The sequence below is a fragment of the Chaetodon auriga genome, chromosome 12, assembly GCF_051107435.1.
Source record: "Chaetodon auriga isolate fChaAug3 chromosome 12, fChaAug3.hap1, whole genome shotgun sequence".
Lineage (NCBI taxonomy): Eukaryota > Metazoa > Chordata > Actinopteri > Chaetodontiformes > Chaetodontidae > Chaetodon > Chaetodon auriga.
In genome coordinates this window covers 644,900-670,912 of record NC_135085.1, presented here as the reverse complement: position 1 = coordinate 670,912, position 26,013 = coordinate 644,900, and the positions used below count along the sequence as shown (strand labels likewise).

General features: G+C 42.1%; 1 protein-coding gene across 5 annotated transcripts in view; it reads left to right on the top strand.

The window, feature by feature from the left end:
• The window catches only part of rnf31 (ring finger protein 31), a 104,433-nt gene that overhangs the window by 55,425 nt on the left and 22,995 nt on the right, over positions 1 to 26,013 (top strand). For all 5 annotated transcript variants that reach the window (XR_013077900.1, XR_013077898.1, XR_013077899.1 and 2 more), the window contains 8 exons: positions 7,347 to 7,580; positions 9,064 to 9,249; positions 9,372 to 9,539; positions 9,647 to 9,832; positions 11,637 to 11,843; positions 11,935 to 12,108; positions 17,288 to 17,386; positions 18,172 to 18,261. Coding sequence is in view for 2 of the 5 variants with exons in the window: in XM_076745922.1 (XP_076602037.1) it covers positions 7,347 to 7,580; positions 9,064 to 9,249; positions 9,372 to 9,539; positions 9,647 to 9,832; positions 11,637 to 11,843; positions 11,935 to 12,108; positions 17,288 to 17,386; positions 18,172 to 18,261 (1,344 nt within the window). In the remaining 3 variants the exon portion in view is untranslated. The remainder of the gene's footprint in view (positions 1 to 7,346; positions 7,581 to 9,063; positions 9,250 to 9,371; positions 9,540 to 9,646; positions 9,833 to 11,636; positions 11,844 to 11,934; positions 12,109 to 17,287; positions 17,387 to 18,171; positions 18,262 to 26,013) is intronic.

Genomic DNA, 26,013 nt, shown 5'->3' with positions numbered 1-26,013 from the left:
CTCGTAGCTACAGTATTCTGTGTTAAAAGTTAGCAAGCACAACGACAATAAACTATCAACCAAACATGATTCATATCTAACCCAGCAGGTAGTAGACTGCAGTTCATTGCTTTCAAATTCGGCGGCAGCCACGGGTCTCTCCTCCTCTTGCCTCCCCCTCTTCTCATCCAGCTGACGGCCACGTCCGCCGTCATCACCTGCTGGGGCCGAAGTAGAAGCTCTTGCTTCAGCTCCTCCTCCAAACATCTGTGTTAATTTAACACAGTGGCTGCCTCAGCTTGAAGGGCTTGCCTTTTTTTTTAATCACGTAATTTCTCCGCGCCTCCTTTCCGCTTTCTTTTGCTCTCCATGTTCTTTCGCCTCACTCTCTCTCGCTGTATGATCATTGATTGACAGCCGCGGCATGAGAGGGGGGGGCGGGCATCAACCCTAGGCTGTAGGCTAATTGGTCCAGCAAAGAATCAATCATGACTGTGGACCCATTACCAGTTTTGTTTACCATGAGGCGACAGCCTATGTCGGGCTGTTGGCCCGTTGGCCCGTCGGCAAATGCCGGTATGCCGGTATGCCTGATGGCCAGTCCACCCCTGCATGTCTCAGTCTCTGTTGCCTGACTGCTTTCAGCTCCTGTGTGACATGGATAACATGTGTAAATGCACTATACTAGCAACCAGTGCCAACAATACACACTAGCATAACATGCTACACCATAACCCTGCGCCTCTACAAGTCTCGACGCATTTCTTTTCAAAGTATTAGATTTACGCATGAAAATGACTAAAAACGCCGCTCCATACACACAACATTATTACGATGGCCTTACAGGTGCTTCTGAACATTTGAACAGGATATTTCCGATAAAAGAGGATACAGCAGTATCCCATACGCAGTTGGACCGCATTCAAATCACAAATAACAACTTTTATGAATATACATCAGCAGAGAGCAACACAATTACGACTAACCTCTGGCCATGTTAGAAAAGGCTTTGTCCAAAAGCGTGCGATACTTAGCTGTAAAATAAATGACCGGGCTGCCATCAGTCACTTAGTCACAAAACCATACAAAACGATAGCTATCTGCTAATAATAGCTTACGTGATGGTAGCAATTTATCAGAGGGACACTAACGTTAGCTTCAAGGCTGTCCACTCGAGGTATGAAAATGAATTAAAATATCGTTCACCTGCGTTATCTGGGACACTTACCTCAAACGGCGTTTGGTTGACATGTCCGTTGTGGCTTTCTTTCATACATCCTCCTTCAAGATCACGCACCCATGAGGGTACATCTTTCACGTGCATGACTCATTACATGCCCACTACGAACCTGATTGGTTGTTATGGACGGGACGAAGCAAACTGGAAATAGGCGCCAACTTTGAAATTTGAATCTGCCTAGTCTGATCGCACGAGGTGAATGAAGAGCCTTTCTAATGAAAACAATTAAATAAATAAATTATATATATATATAGATATAGATAGATAGATAGATAGATAGATAGATATAGTGTGTGTGTGTGTGTGTGTGTGTGTGTGTGTGTGTGTGTGTGTGTATTGCAATATTTCACACAAGAGTTTTAAATTTGCATGAAAACAATTCTGAGCAAAAGTTGACTAATTTCCATGACTAATTTACAAGAATAACCCCACTGATGTTACATAATTTAAGTTAAGGGTTTTTGGATACACAGAGTTTGGTCAGTTCCTAATGTGCACTTCATCAATTTATCAAACAACCAAAGCAGCTGCACTAGTCACCTACCACAACCTGGAAATGAGCACTAATATCTGTACATGAATAACACACTGCATGTAATTTTTTGTACATTTCTTTATTATCATTATCAGGAGAGGTCTGTAAAATTACATTGCATTTTGTGTAAAATTACATTTGAATATGAAAGAAATATGTTAAATTACCTTTAAAAAACATAATAATACTGTAATAATATATTATTAGTAATTACATGTTATTCTAAAGGTAAATATTTAAATTACGGCTAGTATGTTAATTTACAGTTATTACATTGTCTTATGGAAAAAGGTGGTAAACCTGTAAAAACATACAGAAAATTGTATGTAAAATTAGAGTTAAAGATGTACAAATACAATAAATTGTAATCTTACATTATGGTTAATTAACTGTAATTTTAAACATAAAATCTAAAATTACAGAAAATATCTGTAAATCTACTGGCATTTCATTGTTTTATTGGAAAACGGGAAAAATCTGTAAAAAAAAAAAAAAAAATACAGAATATTTCCTGTAAAATTACATTTTTTTTTACAGTGTAGTTTTGTCATTTTAAAAGCTATAAACACAGGAAAAGCATTGATACCATACAATTGTGTGTTTAGTGCTGTGGGAACATCCAAAGTTGAATCAAACATATCGTTTACATTATCCTGATGTGGTAGAAAAGAAAGCACACAGATGCACAAAACAGTTTGCTACAGGTGTTAGCCCGATTCTTTCATTGGAAGCCCAAGAACAAGCCGGAGAAATCTTCAGTTCACAGACAAAGTATTTATTGAGGTCACAGGTAAAGTATCACAGCGCTGGGCTCTGAATGACAGAGCTCTCACAGGATCTCAGTCAGAATGAGCCCAGATCTCTGATAAAGGTTCACATTTATCATCTTGGGCTGGGCCTGCCCCATACAGAAGTTGAACTTACGCGACTGAATGTAATTGGCCAGTTACCAGGACCTGGACAGGCCAACCACTGTCCACATCTTGTCCTTGGAATGTGATAAGCAATGTGTCAGTGTTGTTTTGGGCGTGTGTCTGATGCAACAGACCTTACTGACAGAAAAAAGAAGTGCCATCTGTCTCCTGTTATCCAAACTGGCTTTTCACCAATCATGCTATCTTGCCGTTCTGAACAGTACAAGGACATAATTTAGGTTACACAAGTGCAGTAGAAAAGTACAGAATAATAATACATGATATCTCTAGACAAAGCCAATTATAACACAGGAATGTCTGACTTACAACTTCAATGTTATCTGATTCTTGGAGTCTCCTGAGGCCTGGTTATTGTCCATTCAGACGGTTTTAACGCCTTCACCTGGTGTGGAGTCGTAAAGAAAGAATAAGCATCTCCATGACAACAGTTTAAGTGATAGGTAACCCTTTGAAGTTGAAATGTCTGTCCACCCCAGCTCTCCTGAAGGAATGTGAGGTAAAGAGGTCAGTTGCAGGACTCTGTTCTCCCCATGTTGTTAACATTCATGATCGTGACTGGACAAATGGTCAATGAGTTATGCATTGGTGAATTTCAGTTCTGCATGCCAAATTTGGTGTTGATACAGTCCAAGTCCATTAGGCAGAAGCAATTGTTTGTAAATGTAAATTCAGATAATGCAAATTAGCAAAAAAAAAAAAAAAAAAAGGGTCAAAGAGGCTTTTTTGTAGAACAAGTTGAGTTTGGATATGTGTCAGTGGTTGAGGATTACAAATACCTCGGAGTGCACCTCGACAACAGACTGAACTGGAAAACCAACATCAATGCTGTGTATAAGAAGGGGATGAGCAGACTCTATTTCCTGAGGAGGCTCAGATCATTCAACGTGTGCAGCAAGATGCTGGAGATCTTTTACCAGTCTGTCGTTGCCAGTGCACTCTTTGCTGCAGTGTGCTGGGGGAGCAGCATTGGAGCCGGCGACACCAACAGACTGAACAAACTGATCAGGAAGGCTGGCTCCGTTACTGATTCAAGATTCAAGATTCATGATTCTTTATTGTCATGTACTTGTAAAAATGTAACATCATCACCAGTAATAAAATTTTTTGTGCTTAGTGCCAACTCAACTTCACAGTGCAATATTCAGAGTAAATATATACATATACATAAATAGAACAGAATAAGATAGAGGTAGCATAAAAATAGAATAAAAACACGAGTAAGGACTGAGAACTGAATATATGACAAGGTGCAAGGTTGTGTGTGTGAGTATGTGAGTGTGTGCATTGGTGTGTGTTTGTGTACGTGTGTGTATGTGTGTGTATGGCAGTTCAACTGTTTAGCAGTCTGATGGCTTGTTGGTAAAAACTGTCTTTGAACCTGCTAGTTTTAGTCCGGATGCTCCTGAACCACCTGCCGGACGGCGGCAGGAGCATGAACAGACTGTGGCTGGGGTGGCTGGGGTCAGAGAGAATCCTCTTGGCCTTCCTGCTGCAGTGCTGGCTGTAGATGTCCTGGAGGGCTGGCAGCTGTGCTCTGGTGATGCGCTGGACTGATTTTACTACCCTCTGCAGTGCTTTGCGCTCCAGGGCAGTGCAACTGCCGTACCAGGCCGTGATGTTTCCAGCCAGGATACTCTCGATGGTGCATCTGTAGAAGTGTGATAGTATCCTAGTGTTCATGCCAGACCTCTTTAGATGCCACAGGAAGAAGAGGCGCTGTCTTGCTGACCTTACAATCAGGTCCTAGCGGTGAGTCCAGCTGAGGTCCTCATTGATGTTGATCCCCAGGAACCTGAAGCTGTTGACTCTCTCCACTGATGCTCCCTCGATGTGGATGGGGGCGTGTCCTCCTCCCTGCAGCCCCCTGTAGTCCATGATCATCTCCTTGGTTTTGCTGATGTTGAGCAGGAGGTTGTTGTCACTGCACCATGAAGTCAGTGCTCTCACCTACTCTCTGTAGGCCGACTCATCACCACCTGTGATGCAGCCGATGATGGTGGTATCGTCAGCAAATTTAATGATGGTGTTGGAGCTGTTCTTGGACGTACAGTCATGGGTATAGAGGGAGAAAAGCAGAGGGCTAAGGACACACCCCTGGGGGGCCCCAGTGTTCAGAGTCAGTGTGGAGCAGGAGATGTTGCCAATCTGCACCATCTGTGGTCTGTTCGTCAGGAAGTCCAGGATCCAGCTGCAGAGGGAGGAGCTGATGTTCAGAGCTTCATGACGGGTTTTGATGGGACGATGCAGTTAAAGGTAGAGCTGAAGTCAATGAACAACACAAATGCATTCCTCTGGTCCAGGTGAGAGAGGGCAGTGTGGAGTGCAATGCTATTGCATCACCTGTGGACCTGTTAAGCTTGGTTTACGCTTCGGCGTCGCGGCGATGCCGTACCTACGGCGTACACCCTACGCCGTCACTGAGCATTCATAGTTCTGCATCGAGGGAACGCGTTGCTCTGCAATTCACCGCCAAGCCGCTAGGGGGGTGTGGCTGTGTCTTTGTATGGTTTCGGGGGCTCTTGCTGCCTCGAAGAGGAGTTGTAGAGGTGGTCGTACTTGCGTACCTCCTCGATAATTCTTTCCTCGGCTTGGTCCAGTTTTTCTTGTAGCTCTCACCACAGAAACTTTGAAAATGGCGGTGTTGTTGTGCTGCGACCATAGGGCTGCGACTGACGCGACGCGTAGTCAGGATTTTTTGGAGGTGCGCGTCAGGCTACGGCGTAGGGTCCGCGTAGGGGTCTGCGTCGACGGCGTAAGTACGGCGTCGACACGACGCAGAAGCGTAAACCAGGCTTTAGGCCTGTAGGCAAACTGCAAAGGGTCATTTGTGGAAGGCAGGGAGGCTGAGATGTGAGCCTTAACTGACCTTTCAAAACACTTCATGATAGTGGAGGTGAGTGCTATAGGCCGTCATTTAAGCAGCTCACATTTGGCTTTTTAGGAACCGGGATGATTGTGGTTTTCTTGAAGCATGTGGGGACTACAGACTGGAGCAGGGAAAGGTTGAAAATGACTGTAGAGACATCTACCAGTTTGTGTGCACATGCTTTGAGGACGCAGCCTGGGATGTTGACCGGTCCAGGGGCTTTGTGTGCATTCGCCCTTTTAAGGCTTTTACACACATCAACCCGAGATAGCTGGAAAGGGCAGTTGTCTTGTTCCAGCAACACCCCCTGCTTGCTATTGTCCTCAAAACGGGCTCCTCTGCGAGAGAAGCAGACACCTCTCCCATTCTGCAGCTCTTTCCCCTGTAGTCTGTGATGGTCCTGAGCCCTCTCCACATGTTCCTGCTGTTAGAGTCACTGTAGCATGACACTATCTTTTCCGTGTATTGACTCTTAGCTGATTTAATAGAGCTTCTGAGTTCATCCTGGGCTTTCTTGTACTCACTCGGGTTGCCAGTGTGGAAGGCTGCTGTCCGAGCTCTGAGCGCCGAGCGGACTGCTCCGTTAACCCATGGCTTCTGATTGGGTTATGTCCGTGTGGTCACTCACAGTACGACGTCTATGATACATTTGCTGATCTATCCTATCACGTGCTCAGTGTACTCATTGATGTTGTTGCAGACAGCAGCTTGAAATATGTCCCAGTCCGTGGAGGAGAAACAGTTCCGCAGGGCGGCGTCTGATTGGTGCAGGACGGCATCTGATTGGTTGCAAACTAGACACTTTTGAGGAGGTGGTGGAGAGGAGGATACTAGACAGACTGTTATCTATCATGGATAACCCTGAACATCCTCTTCACCACCTCCTGGACAGACAGCGGAGCTCCTTCTCTAACAGACTGCTCCAGCTGTCACAAGGACTGCTTCAGGAAATCATTCCTGCCACGAGCCATCACACTGTACAATAGCAACCTAAACGGTTAATCCATTAAGGTCACAAACCCCAACATTTTAAATATTATCTGCACTACTGCAATATTGTACATACAGTCCATGATTTACATTTATTTGTCATCCAAAACTGCACAAATATTTAGCTATATTTTGCTATGTTTACTGTTTTTTGCTTGTAAATACTGTCTATTTATTTAGTTATATTGTATTTTTTATTATATTATTATAATATTATATTATAATATAGTCTAAGTCTAATTTCAAGTTAGTCAGATGCACATTGTGCATATGTCAGCCTTTCAGGTTTCAAAATCTGTAACTGCAGCCTGTTGTAAGTCATTCTGGACAAAAATGTCTGATAAAAGAATATAATGTATGTCTTTATTTTCCTTTTAGTTGCTCACATTATCTCCAGGAAGTTATAGGAAATTGTTAAAATGCTTTAAAATGTTTTGGAGCTTGTAAAACAACATATTTCTATCTGTGTCTCAGTGTTCAGTCTCTGTGTAAAGATCCTACCTGAAAGTCAAAATGAAATTACAGTCTGTGTAGATTTTCTCCGTTTTTCTCATTGAAATATCTTACAAAATAACAAACGTGATCTATTTGGCAGTGACATATTTCATAACTGTTACTTTGACCAGGCAAAGCAGCAAATGCTTCATCACTGTGTCTGTGCTTGGGCTTTAGATGTGACAATGACTGGAATTTGGATGGATGGATTTTAACTTTTGTGACACTCTCTCTCTCTCTCTCTCTCTCTCTCTCTCTCTCTCTCTCTCTCTCTCTATGTTTATCTGTTTCTCTGCCTCTGACCAGTGGGTGTGTCAGTTCTGTACCTATCTGAACTACTCTCCTGCTACTGTGTGTGAGATGTGTGACCTGGCTCGTCCAGAGCCTGCACCTCTATCTGTGAAACTTCGCCCTCCCTCTCCTGTCAGACGGGTCCCTGCCCTGCCAATCAAACCCAAAGAGCCTGCCTCTAAAGACCTGGACTCCTGGAGGCAGAAGCAGATGAAGGAGGAGGGGCTGAAACTTATTCAACTAATCAGAGCAAGTCACCTTCATTCCACTTCATTCCATATATATATATATATATATATATATATATATATATATGTGTGTGTGTGTGTGTGGACGCGCGCATGTGTGTATATACATATAGATAGATAGATAGATAGATAGATAGATAGATCGATAGATCTAGCATATTCCACAAATTTAAAGTAAAAGGCATGCAATAAATAATCCAAAAGCACAGTAAGCAAAGAATTAAAAGTAAAAGTAAAAATGTCCAGTGCGAACAGAATGTAAGTTTAAATGTCCAGTGCAAACAGAAAGCAAGTTAAGGTGCATGTTGAACAGAGTGTTGTATGGGTTCCATTCAGAACATTGAGGAATGTTGACATTAATGTTTAACGTCCACCACCATCTCCCTGGTCTTGGTGGTGTTGAGGTGCAGGTGGTTGGAGTCCTGGATCAGTGTCCTCCTCCTCCTGTCCACTCCTGATACAGCCCACGATAGCAGTGTCGTCCGCAAACTTTTGCACGTGGCTGGACTCTGAGTTGTATTGGAAGTCCGATGTGTACAGGGTGAATAGGACTTTAGAGAGCACGGTTCTGTGTGCTGCTCCTGTGCTGCAAACCATGGTGTCAGACCTGCAGTCCCCCAGTTTCACATACTGAGGTCTGCCTGTCAGATAGTCTGTAATCCAGGCCACCAGGTGTGAGCCTACTCCCATCTGTCAGTTTATCTCTGAGAAGCAGAGGATGGATGGTGTTGAAGGTGCTGGAGAAGTCCAAAAATGTAATCCTCACCACACCGCTGCCCCTGTCCAGGTGAGAGAGGGATCGGTGTAGCAAGTAGACAATGCCGTCCTCCACTCCCACCTTCTCCTGGTAAGCAAACTGCAAAGGGTCGAGGGCGTGGTGCACCTGTGGCCTCAGGTGGTGTAGCAGCAGCTGCTCCATGGTCTTCATCACGTGTGATGTCATGGCGACTGGCCTGAAGTCATTCAGCTCCTCAGGTTGTGGTCTCTTTGGGACTGGGATGACGCCGGATGTTTTCCACAGCTGAGGGACCCTCCCCTGCTCCAGGCTCAGGTTGAAGATGCGCTGTAGAGGGTCTCCCAGCTCCAACAGCGCATCTTCAACCTGAGCCTGGAGCAGGGGAGGGTCTCTCATATGCAGTCGATTTTTCATTTTCTATTTTGTATTTTATTCCCTTCTATGTCTCCTTTTAAATATTCTTGATACTATTGCTGCTGCCTGTAATCTCCCCTACAGGGGAATAATGAAGTGTTATCTTCTAGTGTAATGGTTCTCAACTGGTCTGGCTTCAGGACCCACCATCACCCCTTAATGACAAGCTGCGACAGGAATAGATGGCACTCCGCTGCAAAAAAAAAAAAAAAACCTTCAAAATAAAAGCATATGATTTGTTTCTTAACATTTTTTTTAAAGGCCCACTTTTGGGCCGCGACCCACCAGTTGAGAATCACTGTTCTAATGTATCTGTCCTTTATGTCTTTATCAGGATGGGGAGAAGAAAGGAGTCAGTCCAGAAGAGGTGTACACAAGCATGAGGGTAGCTAGGGACAGCACCATCCTCCCCTGCAAGTGGTTAAAGACAGAGCTTCCTCTGCTGTTAGACCAGATCAGGATGTTGGTGGCAACTTCCTCCCAGAAGTCTGTTTCTGAGAAGACCACAACACAGCACACAGTCAGTATGCCTCTCTCAGCTTTAATGAACGGCTGTTAAATCTTGACAGATCACATCTCTGTGTTTCTCTGATTGTCACTGTCAGTATTTTCTGGTAGTGACAGACCTTCCTCTTAACACAGAGCAGCTCATGTGAAGTTCCTGCTGACGATCTTGGGAAACAGGTTGACCCTGTAGAGACAGACAGTGTGATCCAGCTGTCCAGAGCAGAGGCCAAGCAGGCTTGGCTTACAGCAGGAGGCGACACTGAGAGAGCTGCCAGGCAAGCTCTGAGAGACAGACTCGCCAAGGTGACAAATATGTCTTCATGCACTGTTTAGGGATGCACAATAATATTCCATCAGTTTTCCTGTCGTGCAGAGATGGTATCATATTTTTCTTGACCCCATCCTCTCAGGTAGAGGAACTATGTGCACTGGGTTTCAGTGATGAGACTCGTTGTCATGAGGTTTTGAGGCAGAGTGGTGGAGAGGTGAGAGGGGCTCTGACCCTGCTGCAACGACCCCTTCTGGAATTCTTCCACAAGCACATGTGGAGCGACAAGCCCGAGCCTCCTGTAGACATCCATCACCCTGACAAACAGGTGAGACCAGGCATTTACATCACGTCAGCATGCTGACACTATAGAAGTTCAGTCCTCAGCCATCCTAATTCTGTTATCAGTATAATATTTAGATATTTCTAAACTTTCATCCTGCCTCATTCTCCACATTAACACCAAGAGGGTTGAAATGGAAAAATGGGAGGTCCAAAACCATCAAGAGTGAATTCAGCTGAATTGAAAAAAACAAAACAAAACAAAACAAAACAAAAAAACAAATAGGTCTGAGAAAACATACAACAAAAAGCTAAAATACTTTGAGGGGTAATAGAAGAACTGCTTTAAGAATGTATGTCAATCTAAAACTTCCATGGTACTAGAAACACATCAGTCTTGAGTGAATCATTTCCAAAAGCTGCATTAAATATTTTGTTATTATAAATGGATCAAATGACAGTATGTTTTGTGTAACCACAGAATCATCAGCTGAACTATGAAGTATGAACTACACTGCAGACTGGAGTCTATGTTAAAAGTGGCAAACAGACAGATCTGCATTGAGGCTTTACTCATCTCCACTATGAAACATCTGTATCCTCATTGCACTGCATTAGCATAAACTGGTCATGGGTCACATCTCAAGCCCGCATCCAGGTGGTGTCTCTCCCTCCTCACCCCCTTCCATTAGTTGTGTGTTGACTGTGTAGTTGCTGTATCTGCTATGACATACAGCATGTTATTGTTCAAATCTGCTGTGTGCCATAGTTTAAAATTTGTTGTAAAAATTGTTGTAAATTGTCAGGGATAACTATGGGATGTAAGTTATCCTGACCATTCAAATGAAATGGTAAAAAATGGTATTACATGGTATTACTGATGTTATTGTAGGAACAGAAATTCCTTCAGCTACCCCAACTGGGACTGACCAGTGTCACTGGCATTTAGCAGCTAAAGCGTTAGCTATTTCCTTCAAGAGCTGATGGAGAGCAAACACAGCCAAAAAGAGAGTGAATATTGGAATATTGGATTCGAGAGGTCACTAGAGAAATGATTCCAAATGAATACTAATTGTTGTGTCCAGTGTAGTGATAATGCCACAAGGCATCTCTGTAGAGTTATGTTTGTATGAAAGTCTACAGAAGGTAATGCACTGCAGAGAGGAAAAAGAAAGTTAGCTATGCTTTACCATGCAAATAGTTAAGGAAATACAAACGAGTGAGTTTACCCATACTTCTGTGAGCATCTAGCCATCCTCCTAAAATCTGCAGTGGGCAGCTTTTTTCTCCCCCTTCTGGTAGTGAGAATAATTACAGAAACACTGTAAATGTGCTTAGCTTTGCCATACATCTAGTTGCTGCAACCTACTCCGTCACCATGATTGCTCCACACTTCAGATCTGGCAAATCTGGTTGAGATGAAATGCATCACTATCAGCACGGGAATGTCACCACAGATGCAGATTCAAAAACTCAACTATACTTCAAAATACAGTGAGGTTTACCTGGTGGAAATAGGTTTAATCAGTGTTTGGCAAAGGCATGAATGTCGCAGATGTTCATTTATATGTAAAAGACCAGCACTCCAGTTTTAACACTAATGCTGCTCTGTGTCTGCTTCATGGGTGAAACTGTTTGCTAACACATTAACCATAACAACTATGATAATCTGTCAATTTTCATAAAGTGACAATATGTCAGTGTCAATGCACAAGTGGGCAAAACTGTCAGTAAATGCAACGTTAATGAGGATGCTTTTAGAGCATAACAGTAGGCTGGGAGAGTTGTAAGGATATGTGAAGTCTGTCTTTGTTGTATCCATCTACCTAATGTTTTTTTTCCTTTTACAGCGCATATGTCGGAGGTTATTGGCAGTGTACAATCTTCCTAGCTGGGGTCGCTGTGAGCTGGCGTTGTCACTGCTTCTGGAGCACAGTGCCCCCTATTCATTAGAAGATGTAGTGCAGGCTGTACGAGAGTCCCACGACAGGGATTTTATAAAGAGAGTGCTGGCGAAAGAGTGTCCCATCTGCCTCTCTGTCTTCCCCCACAGCAAGGTACTGAGACAATGAATCTTTATATGAGCTTTGCATTGTTGAAGTATAACTTAAGTAATTTCCTACTTTTTTGCCTTCTCTCCTCTCTCAGATGCAGTCTCTGACATCATGCCAGTGTTCAGTGTGTTGTGGTTGTTTCCAGCAGCACTTCACCATCGCTGTGAGGGACAAACACATCAGAGACATGGTGTGTCCAGTCTGCTGGGAGCCTGACATCAATGACCCTGAACACCTCAACAGCTACTTCTCCACCCTCGACATCCAGGTAGGGAGTAAGATAAACTGCAGAAGGAACAAGGGAGTGAGGTTATAAGTTGTGTTCACAATCAAACAATGTCACAATGACATTGGGATTGAGCTGTCAAAATTGTCACAAAATGACATTTGAGTATTTGAGTAAATAATGTTGAATTATGTTCTCGTTTCAGCTTAACCTACATTTCATTTTCAATCAATGAAAGTAAAGTATGTCCAGAGTTTCTGGTTGGTGCTGTTGTCCATGTGTCCTGGAAGACTTCAATGTCCCAGAAAAACAGAAGGAATTCTGGTCAAATATTGTCTGATTATGGGCCCTATTGTCCTGTGTTTTTTCTGTCCAAGTGACTAATGGAGACAGCAGTTTTTGAATTTGTTTTCAATACTGAACGAGAACACTGCAGCTAGCAGCCACAAAACATGCTGCAGTATAATTTCTGTTCTTAAATAATGCTTGTGCACTGTCAATGTACGTCCACTGAAAGTGTTTGTTTTTGCCACTCTAAGACTCAGATTGTTAAAATAGGTTTCTTCATTGTGGAAAGCATCCATGCAGATAGCTTTTTGTTAAAGAGTAATATCTGTTTTGTTTAAGCAGAAACAGCTGTTATATTGCTCTCACCAAAAGCCACCAGACTCCATTTACAAAAACAGTAATTTTATCATCAACACCCTTCACTCAACATGACAAAAACTAAATAAAACTAAACAAAACCCTCCAATAATCATCACTTCATTGTCACTGGTTGAGAAGAAACTCTTAATTCGCCAAATCGGGAGAGGAGTGAGAGAGAGGGTGAACATCCCAGAAGCAATGAGGGAAACAGCGCATAGAGCCACAATATTTTATATATTCACATCTACATGTAAACATCTACATGAACTTAAATATGTTGGCCATAAACAGATTTTCTTGGTTAAAAACCAAAAAAAGGACAGTAATTACTGGACATTTAAAACTGGTGTGTGACCCCTGTCCATCATGCAGTGCTTTCAATGAAGCTGCCGTGGCAGTAAGGATTTTTTTTTTTTATAATTTGAATATAAATTTGAATGTAGAATATTCATTGTAAGTCCTACAAAGGGACTACTATTGGTGCCTGGTCATACCAGAAAGGGGCACAACAATATTCAATGTATCCAGGTTAGATAGCTGGTGTTGAAAATTTGGTGACAACTTGCTCTCTCAATCACTAACCACATGTACCATTCACTACAGACAGGTAACTCCAGACCATGTGTCTTTTGTGGAGCAGTTTATTCTCCAGCAGAGCAAGTTTATATAAAAGTGGATGGTGTAATACAGCTAATATGAGAACATTCTTCATTGTGCCCCCTGAAGGGGGCTCCACTGTCAAGATGGTTTGCTATTGGTCAGCTTTCACCAAGTTCACCAAAATTGAACTCCACAGGCAGATTTACCACAAATGGTAAATGGATCATATTTATATAGCACTTTTCTAGTCTGACGACCACTCAAAGTGCTTTACAACACAAATCTGCATTCCGACCCGATCAATGTTGACATGCGGTGAAGTGTTGAACAGTGTACATGTGGTATATCTATAATGTTTTTCCAAGCTAGGACCCAAAAGGCTGCACACAGACACAGAGAGAGGGAGGTTTACAATGAATAATGTCTTAAGTTTGATAAATGATACTGAAAGGTGCAACAGAAGAATCAGATGATCCAACAGTAACTTGAGATGAGAACGGGCAGGCAGGAGAGTAGTCCAGACTTGGTACTCAAACTGATGATTTCACACCGAGCACACTCGAGAGCAAGACGGAGAACAGAAGCTGAGGCAGGCAAAAAACCCATAAGGGTCAGTCAGATAAGCAGCTGTACAGACAAGAAAAACACAGAGACTGGAGACAACTGTTACCACTGTTCACAATGACACAACGAGTCGACAAATACTCGCTGTAGAGCCGGGGCTCAAATAGTGGAGGGCAGATGGATAATGATGTGCTCAGCAGATGGTGTGCTCAGGTGATGAGGAGGTGTGGGCAGGCCAGACCTGTTGGTATGACCTACATAACACACCCACACAAACTCTAAATCAAGTTTCCTGTAACTTCTCTTAGAAAAGTATGCGATTGCTGTGAACATCTGCTGAGATTGGAGATTGTCATGTAAGTCATACAGATACTTTAAAGGGCCCCTAGATGGCAGTTTCTTTTTTTGCCACGGTTAACTGTAATGTCCTGTAATCACTCAGTAGTGTGTCATAGCTACTCCACACACCTCATTGGTCTTGGGGTTTCCATGGCTAAAGCAACATAATCCCTGCATTTATTGGAATAATAATCATGACTGAGTTTGTTTTGTCTGGACCATTGTATGCCATCAGCACTGTTTCTATCTCATAAAGACCAGCCCTCTGTCAAACGCAATTCACCTGATTTATCGACGAGTCCCAGACAATGTCATAATGTAGGTGTCTAGTCTATCCCATATAGCCCCATTACCCACTGGAAGAGAAGTGATGTAGACCTATATTCAGGAATCCTTGGCTGCAGAAATTGTCCGGCTGTGTATTGATTTCCACGGACTGAACAGTAAAGAATAAATACCGTCTGCCTTTACTCACCTCTGCTTTCGAGCCCCTGCAAGGTTACACTGGACCGGGTTACACTTCTCTAAGCTGGACCTCCACCTGATAAGAATCAGGGAAGGACATGAGTGGAAGACACATTTGACACTCCCCAGGGACACTTTGAGTATTTGGTCATGCCATTTGATTTGTCCAATTCCCCAGCTCCACCTGTGGGCCTTTTTCTCTCAGAAGCTGTCTCCTGCTGAGCACAACTATGATGTGGGATTGGGACCTGCTGGCTGTCAAGCTGGTGTTGGAGGAATGGGCGCACTGGCTGGAGGGCTCTGAACAGCCTAGTTTGGTTTGGACAAAGCATACATTCAGTCAGCGAAGAGGTTAAACTCTTGGCAGGCAGAGTGGTCTCTGTTTTCTAACCATTTCAAATTCACTCTTAATTACCACCCAGGGTCCTGTAACGTCAAACCTGATGCACTTTCTAGAGTGCATAACCTGGAGAAGACTGAAAACACACTTGCTCCATTCCTCTGGCCCCCAAGAAGAAGAAGAATCAGGGGGAGACATTCCCCTTTATTGTCACACAACATGCACATGCAGAACACTGCAGACAAAGGTGAAATTTGTCTTCCGCATTTCACCCATCCTGGTCATCCTTCCTCCGCGGCAGACCAGAAGCGGTGGGCGACCAGACCAGCGCCCGGGGACCCAGCTTGTTGTTACCATTGGTCAGGTGGTGATCTTCTTGCATGTTTTTATTGGGGGTATATTTTACGGAGGATACCCCAGGTGAACACGGGGAGAACATGCAAACTCCACACAGAAAGGCCCTTGAGCAGCAGGAGGACACACCCCCCGGTGCCCGCAGCAAGAATTGAACCCGGGACCTTCTTGCTGTGAGGCGACAGTGTTGCCACTGTGCCACCGTGCCACCGCCCCATGTGTGGTGGTGGTGGTCTCCTGGGAAATTGAGTCCATAGTAAAAGAGGCTTACCATCTTCAACCAGATCCAGCTGAGGGGCTTCCTAACTGTTTGTCCCAGACTCTGTCCACTCCCAGGTTCTTCAGTGGGCCCACATTCACCTCTCATCAAGGTATTGGGCACTCCATTCCGATTCTGAAGAAACACTTCTGGTAGCCTAGGATGGAGGTGGACACCCGATCGCTTGTGTTCACCTGTTTTCTGTGCAGCCGAGGGAAGAACTCACATCAAGCCCTGCCAGGACTCCTGAAACCCTTTCCCACCCTGGGCTGACCTTGGTCACACGTTGCAGTGAACTTTGTCGCAGGCTTGCCCTTGTCCCAATTTAGCACAGTTATCCTCACCATTGCTGACAGTTTTTCTAAAGCATTTCACTTTGTGGCTCTTAGGGTTAGGCTTGAGTCTGGATCGGGTATGCTCAAAACACTGTCTAGCTCTGACAGTCATTTCTCCCTTCGAGTCTTCGTAAGGGTATTAATTCCCCTTGATCCTCACCAAAGAGGGAGAGATCATGGTGCCATCGGTCCAGCAACATCCTTGTCTGTGTCACTGGGTCTGAAGGGAGAGTCGGGCTCCCCTATTAAGGATCAGATGGCCTGCTGGCCATCGCAGACCAGCACCTGCATACAAGCCAGGTCAAAGTGTTGTCTTCCAAAAATGTTCCTGTCAAAACCGTGTCCAGAAAATTAGCTCCTGGACCATTTGCTATTGAGTCCATTACCAGTCTCTCCATTGTGAGACTTAAGTTGCCCTCATCCATGAGAATCCACCTTTTTTTCCAGTTTTCCTGTGTCCCAGCTCAAACCTGTTAACTCAAGTCAGCTTTGCCCTCCAGCCAAACCTGGATTCTGCATCCTCCCACAGGATCACTGACAATGAACCACCTTCCACAATCAGATGACTTATGGGTGTTCGCTGCTGAGGAAGGGGACTACAGTATTTGGTGGACTGGGAAGAATATTAACCAGAGGAGAGGTCCTGGGTGCACATTCCCGGATTCTGGATTCTGGGTTAGTCGGGGAGTTCCACAGGAATCACCCTGAGGGGGACTGTTAGGGTCAGCAGTCAGCCTCCCCTTTTCATTGTGTTTCTGTCTCCTTTGTCCGTGTGCGTTTAGAGATGAAGATCTGTTGTCATGGTTAGCATCAGCGTTATTTCTCAATTCAGGCTAAGAGATTACAAATTTCTAATGAAACACCTGTGTTACAAACAGGACGTGTGACATTTGAAAGATATCGCTATTTAACAGGCAGCAAGGATCTAATGAAAGTGCTTTCAAAATGCATTATGAGAACTGTACAATCTAGTGTTTGTGAGGATTGAATACAGAGGATTGAAAGTCTGGAAATCTTGCAGCTTCCATTTTGAGCACTTATGCTTCTTTTTAATATATCTTGTGAGTCCACAACTTCATGAAAGTGTAATACTAAATCACTGTAAGAGCCATGGAATGTATCTATATGACTTTCATGAGAGACCCCTCCTATCTCATCTGTAAAATTGGTGGAGTGCACATTTAAATGATCATTTCTGTGCTTTTGCATGTCTCAGCCCATCTACCTCAAGCAATGTTTACATTTCTATACTGACTGGGTTTTGGCTACTTTTCAGGCACTGACTTTCAGGTTGCATTATTGTATTATGTGCTTCAGCTGCGAGAATGTCTGGAGTCAGAAGTCTATGAGCTGTTCCATAAGAAGCTGACAGAGCAGGCTCTAATCAAAGACCCCAAGTTCCTCTGGTGCTGTCATGTAAGTACACAATGAGTCACCCCTGGCTTTGTCAACAAAAATATGTTGAACAAATTTTGTAAAGTACAATTTTCAAGACTATGGAAGTTTCAGTAACATTCAGGGCTCTATTTTTGTTGTGGTGCAACTACCAGCACAAGCAGCTCTATGTTCCTGCCTTTGAAATTCTTTGTCCACTTTTAGTGTTCGGTACAGAACACTAAAGGAAAGGAACAATAATTCAAATGAGGCAGCTGCAAAGCCATTTGTAGGCGTTTTAATGGAAGTTTGGTATTATAAGCTACTCTGAGATTAGACATCTCAGGAACATGGCTGTTTCTGGTGCAAAGTCGATCTTCCTCTTATTTTAACTTAACACTCTAACTAGCAGAAGGATTTAAATTGGCATCCAAAAAACATTGTTATATTTTAAAATAGTTAAAGCAGCAACATCATCAAATCAGTTTGCGGTGATCTATAGATTAAAAACAATGATTTGTATAGTATCTGCCATAGTCATTTGTCATTTCACCTTTGTGCAGTCCATTCAGTAAAGCTGATGTTCCAATAAAACTTAAAATAACAAAATTTTAATGAAAGAATAAGTGCTTGTACAGTACTTCTTCTCTATTGTATTTAAACCATTTTCAAGCAAGTTTCATTTTTTTAAAACATGAAGTGTAAGTGAAAACCTAAAGCTGATAGTAATATATTTCAAAAGCCAGTGTATACATGTTAGATAATAATACTCCTCTACTATTTCCTCTCCTTCTTTCTCCACTCCTTGTTTCCTTTCCTCTCCTCAGTGTTCATATGGGTTTATCTATGATGGAGACCAGCTGAAGGTCACCTGTTTTCAGTGCTGCAACAGTTTCTGTGCTCAGTGTAAAAAACCCGTAGGTATTATGTATCTCTTTCTTTTGTCTTGATCTCCTCCTCTGTTTTGTGCCTTCTGTATTTCACAAATTACCTTGTTTTTGCTCTTTTGTAACCTTGTCCTTTCCCCCCATTCCTTCTATCCTAAACAAATGTTTTAAATGTGGCAAAAAGTTTTCTACAATTGCTAAGACACATTTTTTTTAAACATTTCACCCTTCTCAACATTGAACAGAAAATCAAATCTTCAAACTGCATTGACAAAACCTCTGTCTTTTCTGGTAAAATCAACCATTTTGTCTGCGCTCAAAATCAAACAATGCTTTCAGATCATACACACAGCCAGTATATAAACACGACTGAACATTCATTACACACTACATAAAAAAAATGGAAAACACAGTGTTCAGGACATGTAGCTAGTGATTTTTTTTTTGTAATTGTGTATAATGAATCATATTTTATATTAAAAATATATATTCATAACTTAGTACAGAACATATTATAGTCTTGCAAGTAATAGGGTAACACAGAGATTCATTCACATCTTTGTGTTGGATAGATTCATTCACATCTTTGTGCTGGGTCAAGCCAAAGGCCTATATCACAGGCAACATTCCAACATTCCTTTGCCGGGACTGGTGCAAAACCCTCTGGTGCATCAGATTCAACCTTGACAAGACCCCACCCCTATGTCACTGCAACACGTTCCTCCTCCCAACTTTTCAAAATACAGAAGCTTGGTCTGTGGCGCTACTTGGTCATGTGAGCAATAATAGCTAGAATATTTACAAAATGCATGTGATTCCTGCATTGCTTCTTGTGATTTGGTGTGTACAACAATTTAAGTCAGATACTAGTGTCTGTTTATAAACTATTTGAAGATATTATGCAGTCGTGACAGGTTAATTTTCTGCCTTTTCATTCAAGTAGCGCCAACTTAACAGAAAAGAAAAGAACAGAAAGAAATAATACTGACCTATGAACAAAATGATTACCTTTCTATAATATTTTTTCAGTTTTAGTTTCAATTTTATTTGTCATATGAAGGTTAACACAGGCAGGGTCAACTGTAGAATGAAATATGTTGGGCAAGGAAACAGGTCAGCTCAGCAATGAGAGCACTAGTCATAAAATAGGTTAAAAAGAAGAAATAATTAATTAATAATAATTCAAATGAAAATAAATGTAAACATAAAAACATGATTTAACACCATAAACATATATGAAGATGAAGATTATGTATAAAAGAAAAGTAACAAGTGTGTACAAGATTATTTCATGATTGTATGTAGCAGTGCAAGGGCATTCTGTGTAATAGTGCATTCCGAGTGCATTCCTAAATGGTGGAGACAATATTCTAACATTATTGCACAGTGAGTGTGTAAGTCCTGGTTAAGTAGCAGTCATGGTTAATAGTGCAAGAGAGACACAGCAGCAGCAGAAGAAGAAGATAACAGATAACAGAAAGGAAGAAAAAATATTCTTGTGTCTCAATACAAATAATATATCCTATACCCTCCACCATAAATGAGAAGCAAAAATAAATAAGAAATAATTTACCAGTATATTGTGTAAATGTGCATGAAACCATGTGGCAGCCCCAATGACTGGTACTGGGATTCAGAAGTTGTTGACTTGACTCTGTTGCCCCTCTAAAAAGGAAGATTAAAAAAAAAAACAGAGGTCAGCTCCGTGGTATACCCTCCAAACCCACAAACTAAAGCAAACTTCACGAAAAGTAGAAAGGAAATGGCATTCCACCAGTTTGGAAGAATTTCAAAGTTTGCCTGGCAAGACAAGCCCGCCGCAGTGCTAAGGCAGTCTGTTACTCTCTACTAATAGAGAAAAATAAGAACAATCCCAGGTTTGTCTTCAGCACTGTAGCCAGGCTGACAGAGCACCGTAATTCCTTTGAACAATTCCTTTCACCCTCAGTAGTAATGGCTTCATGAGCATCTTTAATGATACAACTTTTAGTATTAAAGACAGAATTCACCACCTCCTACCCTCAACAGGTACTGATTTATTTTCAAACACAGAAACCATAGCAATTATTATTAAACCTGGCGTAGTTTTAGACCGTTTTTCACCTGTCAACCTTCACCAACTAATTTCAATAATTTTGTCATCACCCTAACCCTAACCCAATTCCATTCACTCTGTATATGTTTCCTTCATGGAACATTGTCAGAAAAGACTCAATAAATTTTCATTACTATGCAGATGATACCCAGCTCTATTTTTCAATGAAGCCAGAAGAAATCAATTATAATACTAGGTCCTAAACACCATAGAAACTCACTTTCTGATCATATAGCAGTTACGGACGGCATTGCGCTGACCTCCGGCACCACTGTAAAGAGTCTGGGTGTTTTGATCAGGATGTGTCCTTTAACTCCCATGTAAAACTAATTTCAAGGACTGCTTTTTTTCACCTGTGTAACATTGCAAAAATAGAGGCACATCCTGTCTCAAAACGATGCAGAAAAACTAGTCCATGCATTCGTAACTTCCAGGTTGGATTATTGCAATTCCTTACTATCAGGCTGGCCAAATTTGTTGCTGAATGTTCTCCAGTTATTCCAGAACACTGCAGCACATGCTCTGACAAAAATGAGGAAGACAGATCATATTTCTCCAATATTAACCACTCTGCACTGGCTCCCTGTAAAATTCAGAATAGAATTTATAATCCTTCTCCTTACTTACAAAGCCATAAATGGTCAGGCACCATCTTATCTTAAAGAGCGCATAGCACCTTATTACCCCTCTCTAGCACTGCGTTGCCAGGATGCAGGCTTACTTATGGTTCCTAAAGTCTCCAAAACCAGAATGGGAGCCAGAGCCTTTAGCTATCAAGCTCCTCTCCTGTGGAACCATCTTCCAGTCTTTGTCCAGGGGGCAATCACCATCTCTACATTTAAGAGAAAGCTTAAAACTTTTCTTTTTGATAAACCTTATAGGTAGGGCTACATATGTGAAAAAACGGTCTTTGTTGATTACAACTCAGCATTCAACACCATCATTCCTTCAAAACTTGTCTCAAAGCTCATTGATCTTCAGACCTCCATCTGCAGCTGGATATTCGACTTCCTGACAGCAGACCCCAGGTGGTGAGAATCAGCAGCTACACCTCCTCCTTGATGATCATTTACACAGGCATATTGCAGGGCTGTGTGCTCCACCTCCACAGGACGACAACCTTGCACATGGATTAAGAAATTAATACTGTGTTTTGGTAATATTAGGACTCAATAGCAGACACGCAGACAGGGAGTAAAGCTAAAAATAGGAATTTATTGAATGAGCAATGAGTGGTGACTCCAAGGTACTCAGGAAATTTGTAGCTGGGAACAGCAGGTGGTGGCAGAGATGCATGCAGGAGCTGGGAAAAAGACACAGGAGATCTGGCAATGAGTCTTCAGCAGTCTACAATCTTTATACTGTGCTTAATTGTGATGAGATCAGGCTGTGTAGGAGCCAGCTCCTAGTCACCTGGAGAACCATGCCCAGCCTCCTCCAATAACACAGGAAACAGGAACTGTATAAAAATGTGTCTTCTATTTGTAATGTTTTGTAAGTTATTTGCCAAAATGTTGTTAGTGTTTATTAACCAAACAGTAGGGGCCACTGTGAAACACATATGCTTTACATGTTAAAAATTGGAAATGATGTGTCTATCTGCAAAGATGTGGACAACACAGATGGAAAAAGCTGCATCTGCTTGCAGCATTTACCCAAATATCTAACATGTGGTTAGACTTAAAAATTAAAGTGTGCTGAAAAATATTTCACATCTCATGAGTTTTTGAGATGCACAAAATGATGAAGTCAGGTGATCTTCGTTGTGTTGGTAACAAAAGTCAGGTGAGCTTCATCATTATAGTCAAGTGACCATCATAGTAACGACAATAAACATGCGATTGCCACTGATTGGTTAGGTGTTGGCACAAAAACTGCTTGGTAAAGTTTAGGAAAAGATCATTGTTTAAGTCAAAATGAATACATTAGTTACTTAATATAAGTTAAAAGTACTACTGTTGGTTTCTACTGATTTCATGCTTGAACTATTGGTTTCATGCATGAAATGAACATTGTCCTAACATGTTTGTTTTTAATCACTCTTTATTCTGTGTCACGCTGCTGTTTTTGACTTGTTTGGAGTGAGAACTGGCTGGTCGCTGCAGACAAGTCCATTGCCAGATTTTCCTTGGTATAGGAGTTTTAGTTGTAGACTGTCCACTGCCATGCAGATAAAAATGCTTCTACTGGTTTGAGTAAAGGGTGGAAGGCAAAGATTTATTAATCACTGGTTGATGTTGAACCACTCATGCAATGCCACAATGAAAACTTACGTTAGTGCAAGCTATGACATAGACAGGATGCTCTGCCTTCTCATGATCCTGTAGCTTATGTTTAAACAAAATATGGCAAACACCACCTAGAAATATCAGAAAATGTATGGTGTTTTATGGCTCATATATGCTTGTATGATGGTGGAGAACCAGACGGTTATTTATGGTTGCACAAAGGGTCACTTTACCACCACGCTGAACAGTAGTAGTATAGTTTTGTACTGTAAGCATCAGTGCTGAAAGAGTACACTGACTTGCATATAGTGAAATCACTGATCTTTGACTATTTCTGAGTTGCACTCAGAGGATATTCTTGATGCTTAGACTGTTATGTTGGGAGACAATGGCAGCTGACACTACTAATTCCTTCAAAATTCACACAGCACAATCATGAAATCCAAAAACCGACCAACACAAATAAAGAAACAAATTACTCCCAAATCAAAAAACGAAGACAGCTAAATTTCATTCAATCTGTTACCCTGTTGCATGAAAAAGTGTTAGTCTGACTTCTATTAGCCCCTCTCATATTTAAAATCTTCATGTGTAGTATTTACTGGTGCAACTTATTCACTCAAGGCATTTTACATGAACACACATTGGCCCTCGTATTATAGTTATGCTGAGTATGGACTATTGTTATCTGAGAACACAAACATTTAGAAACATACCCATTGAAATTGCAATTCAATTCAATTCAATTTCATTTATATAGCACCAAATCACAACAGAGACACTCCACATAGAGCTGGTACAGACCATACTCTTTAGCCACAGAGATCCAACAATTCCATCATGAGCAAACACTTGGCAACAGTGGCAAGGAAAAACATTATTTTAACAGGCAGAAACCTCACGCAGAAACAGGCAAGATGAAACAGCACAGAGACTCTGGGGAAGCAGATAAGTTTTTTATGTGCTTTAGTAGGACATGAATGCATACAGATAGAGATGGAGAGAAGAAACAGAGGAGCTCTGTGCATCATTGGAACTCCCCTGGCAACCTAATCCTAAAGCAGCATAAATAGGAGCTGGTCAAAGGCAAGTCTGAGCCAGCCCAATTGTAAGTTTTGACAAAAAGGAAAGGTTTAAGTCTAATCTTAAATGAGGGAGTGTTTGTCTTGTGAACTGAGACTGGAAGATGGTTTCATAGGAGAGGAGCTTGATAGCTGAAGGCTCTGGCTCCCGTTCTGCTTTTGGAGACTTTAAGAAACAAGTAAGCCTGTACATTCTGGGAGCACAGTGTTCTAGTGGCGTAGTAGGGTACTATGAGCTCTTTACGATAAGATGGCGCCTGACCATTTAGGTCATTGTAGGTGAGGAGGATTTAAGGATTTTAAATTCTGTTCTTGAATTTAAAGGGAGCCAGTGCAGAACTGCTAATGTGGGAAAAATGTGATCTCTTATTTTCTCATTTGTCAGAACACATGCCACAGTCTTCTTAATCAGATGGAAAGTATTTGACAACAAATTGAGGCAGCCTGATAGTAAGAACTTGCAATAATCCAGTCTGGAAGTAACAAATGTGTGGACTAGGTTTTCTGCATTGTTTTGAGACAAGATGTGCCTGATTTTTACAATGTTACGTAGGTGAAAAAAGGCAGTTCCTTGAAATTGGCTCTGCGTGGGAGGACATAACCACATACAGTATGATGCAGCTTCTGTTGCTCCAGTCTGAACCATACTGGCAGCAGTCTCACCCTACTGAATTCATCATTTTACATCATCTACAGTTTGATCTTAAATTTATGTTCTAACCAATTTGCTGAGCAGAAAATGCATAATCAAAATGCTACTCGAAAAGCACACAAACTTTCTTCAGAAAAACAAAAGCCTTGTTCTGCAAAACAGGAACTTGAGTTTGTGGGCACTGTTATTTTTAGCAACAACAGAATTTCAGGTCCATTACAGCAGACTTTTTAATGTATTTGTTCTTGACAGTTTTTCTTTCCATCATATCTGACATAAGCCTGTGTGCCCATTAATCTGAACTAATCTTTATAATATTAATAACGGATCAGTTCAATTCAATTGTTTTTGTATAGTGCCAAAACACAACAAAAGTTGTCTCAGGACACTTTCCATATAGAGCTGGTACAGGCCGAGCTCTTTTATCTACAGAGACCCAACAATTCCCTCATGAGCAAGCACTTGGCAACAGTGGTGAGGAAAAACTTCCTTTTAACAGGCAGAAACCTCAGGCAGAACCAGGCTCTGCGTGGGTGGCCATCTGCCTCGACCGGTTGGGTGAGAGAGGGAGAGCAAGAGAGAGAGAGTGATACAGACAGAGAGAGGCAGACAGAAATGCAGTCAGAGAGAGAGAGAGAGAGACAGACAGACAGAAACGTAATCACAGTAACAATGACAGTGGATGTAATAACAGTAGTAGCAGTTGCAGTGGATGTCAGTCAGGGCCATGGCAGGAGACACAGCTGTAATCCACAATCCAGATTCAGTCACTATCCATGGGAACCTGCGAGATGACAAAGCACAGACACTCCTGGGAAGAGGCTAAGTTAGCAACACACCGTGGTAGGACATGAAAACGTGCAGATGGAGAGGGAGAGAAGGACAGAGGAGCTTGGTGTATCTTTGGAGGTCCCCCGACAGTCTAATGCTATAGCAGCATAACTAGGGGCTGGTCCAGGACAAGCCTGAGCCAGCCCTAACTATAAGCTTTATCAAAAAGGAAAGTTTTAAGCCTACTCTTAAATGTAGAGACAGTGTCTGACTCCTGGACAAAGACTGGAAGATGGTTCCACAAGAGAGGAGCTTGATAGCTAAATGTTCTGGCTCTTGTTCTGCTTTTTGAAACTTTAGGAACCGTAAGTAGGCCTGCATTCTGGGAACACAGTGTTCAAGTGGGGTAATAAGGTACTATGAGCTCTTTAAGATAAGAAGGTGTCTGACCATTTATGGCTTTGTAAGTAAGAAGGAGAATTTTAAATTCTATTCTAAACTTTACAGGGAGCCAGTGCAGAGTGGTTAATATCGGAGAAATATGATCTCTCTTCCTCGTTTTTGTCAGAACACATGCTGCAGCGTTCTGGAGCAGCTGGAGAATATTCAGCAACAAATTTGGGCAGCCTCATAGTCAGGTATTGCAATAATCCAGCCTGAAGTTATGAATGCATGGACTAGTTTTTCTGCATCATTTTAAGACAAAGATGCCTAATTTTGCAATGTTATGTAGGTGAAAAAAGGCAGTCCTTGAAATTTGTTTTACATGGGAGTGAAAGGACATGTCCTGATGAAAGATAACTCCCAGATTCTTTACAGTGGTGCTGGAGGCCAGCGCAATGCCATCCATAACTGCTCTGTCATCAGAAAGTAAGTTTCTAAGATGTTTAGGACCTAGTACTACAACTTCAGTTTTGTCTGAGTTTAGCCACAGAAAATTGCAGGTCATCCAGG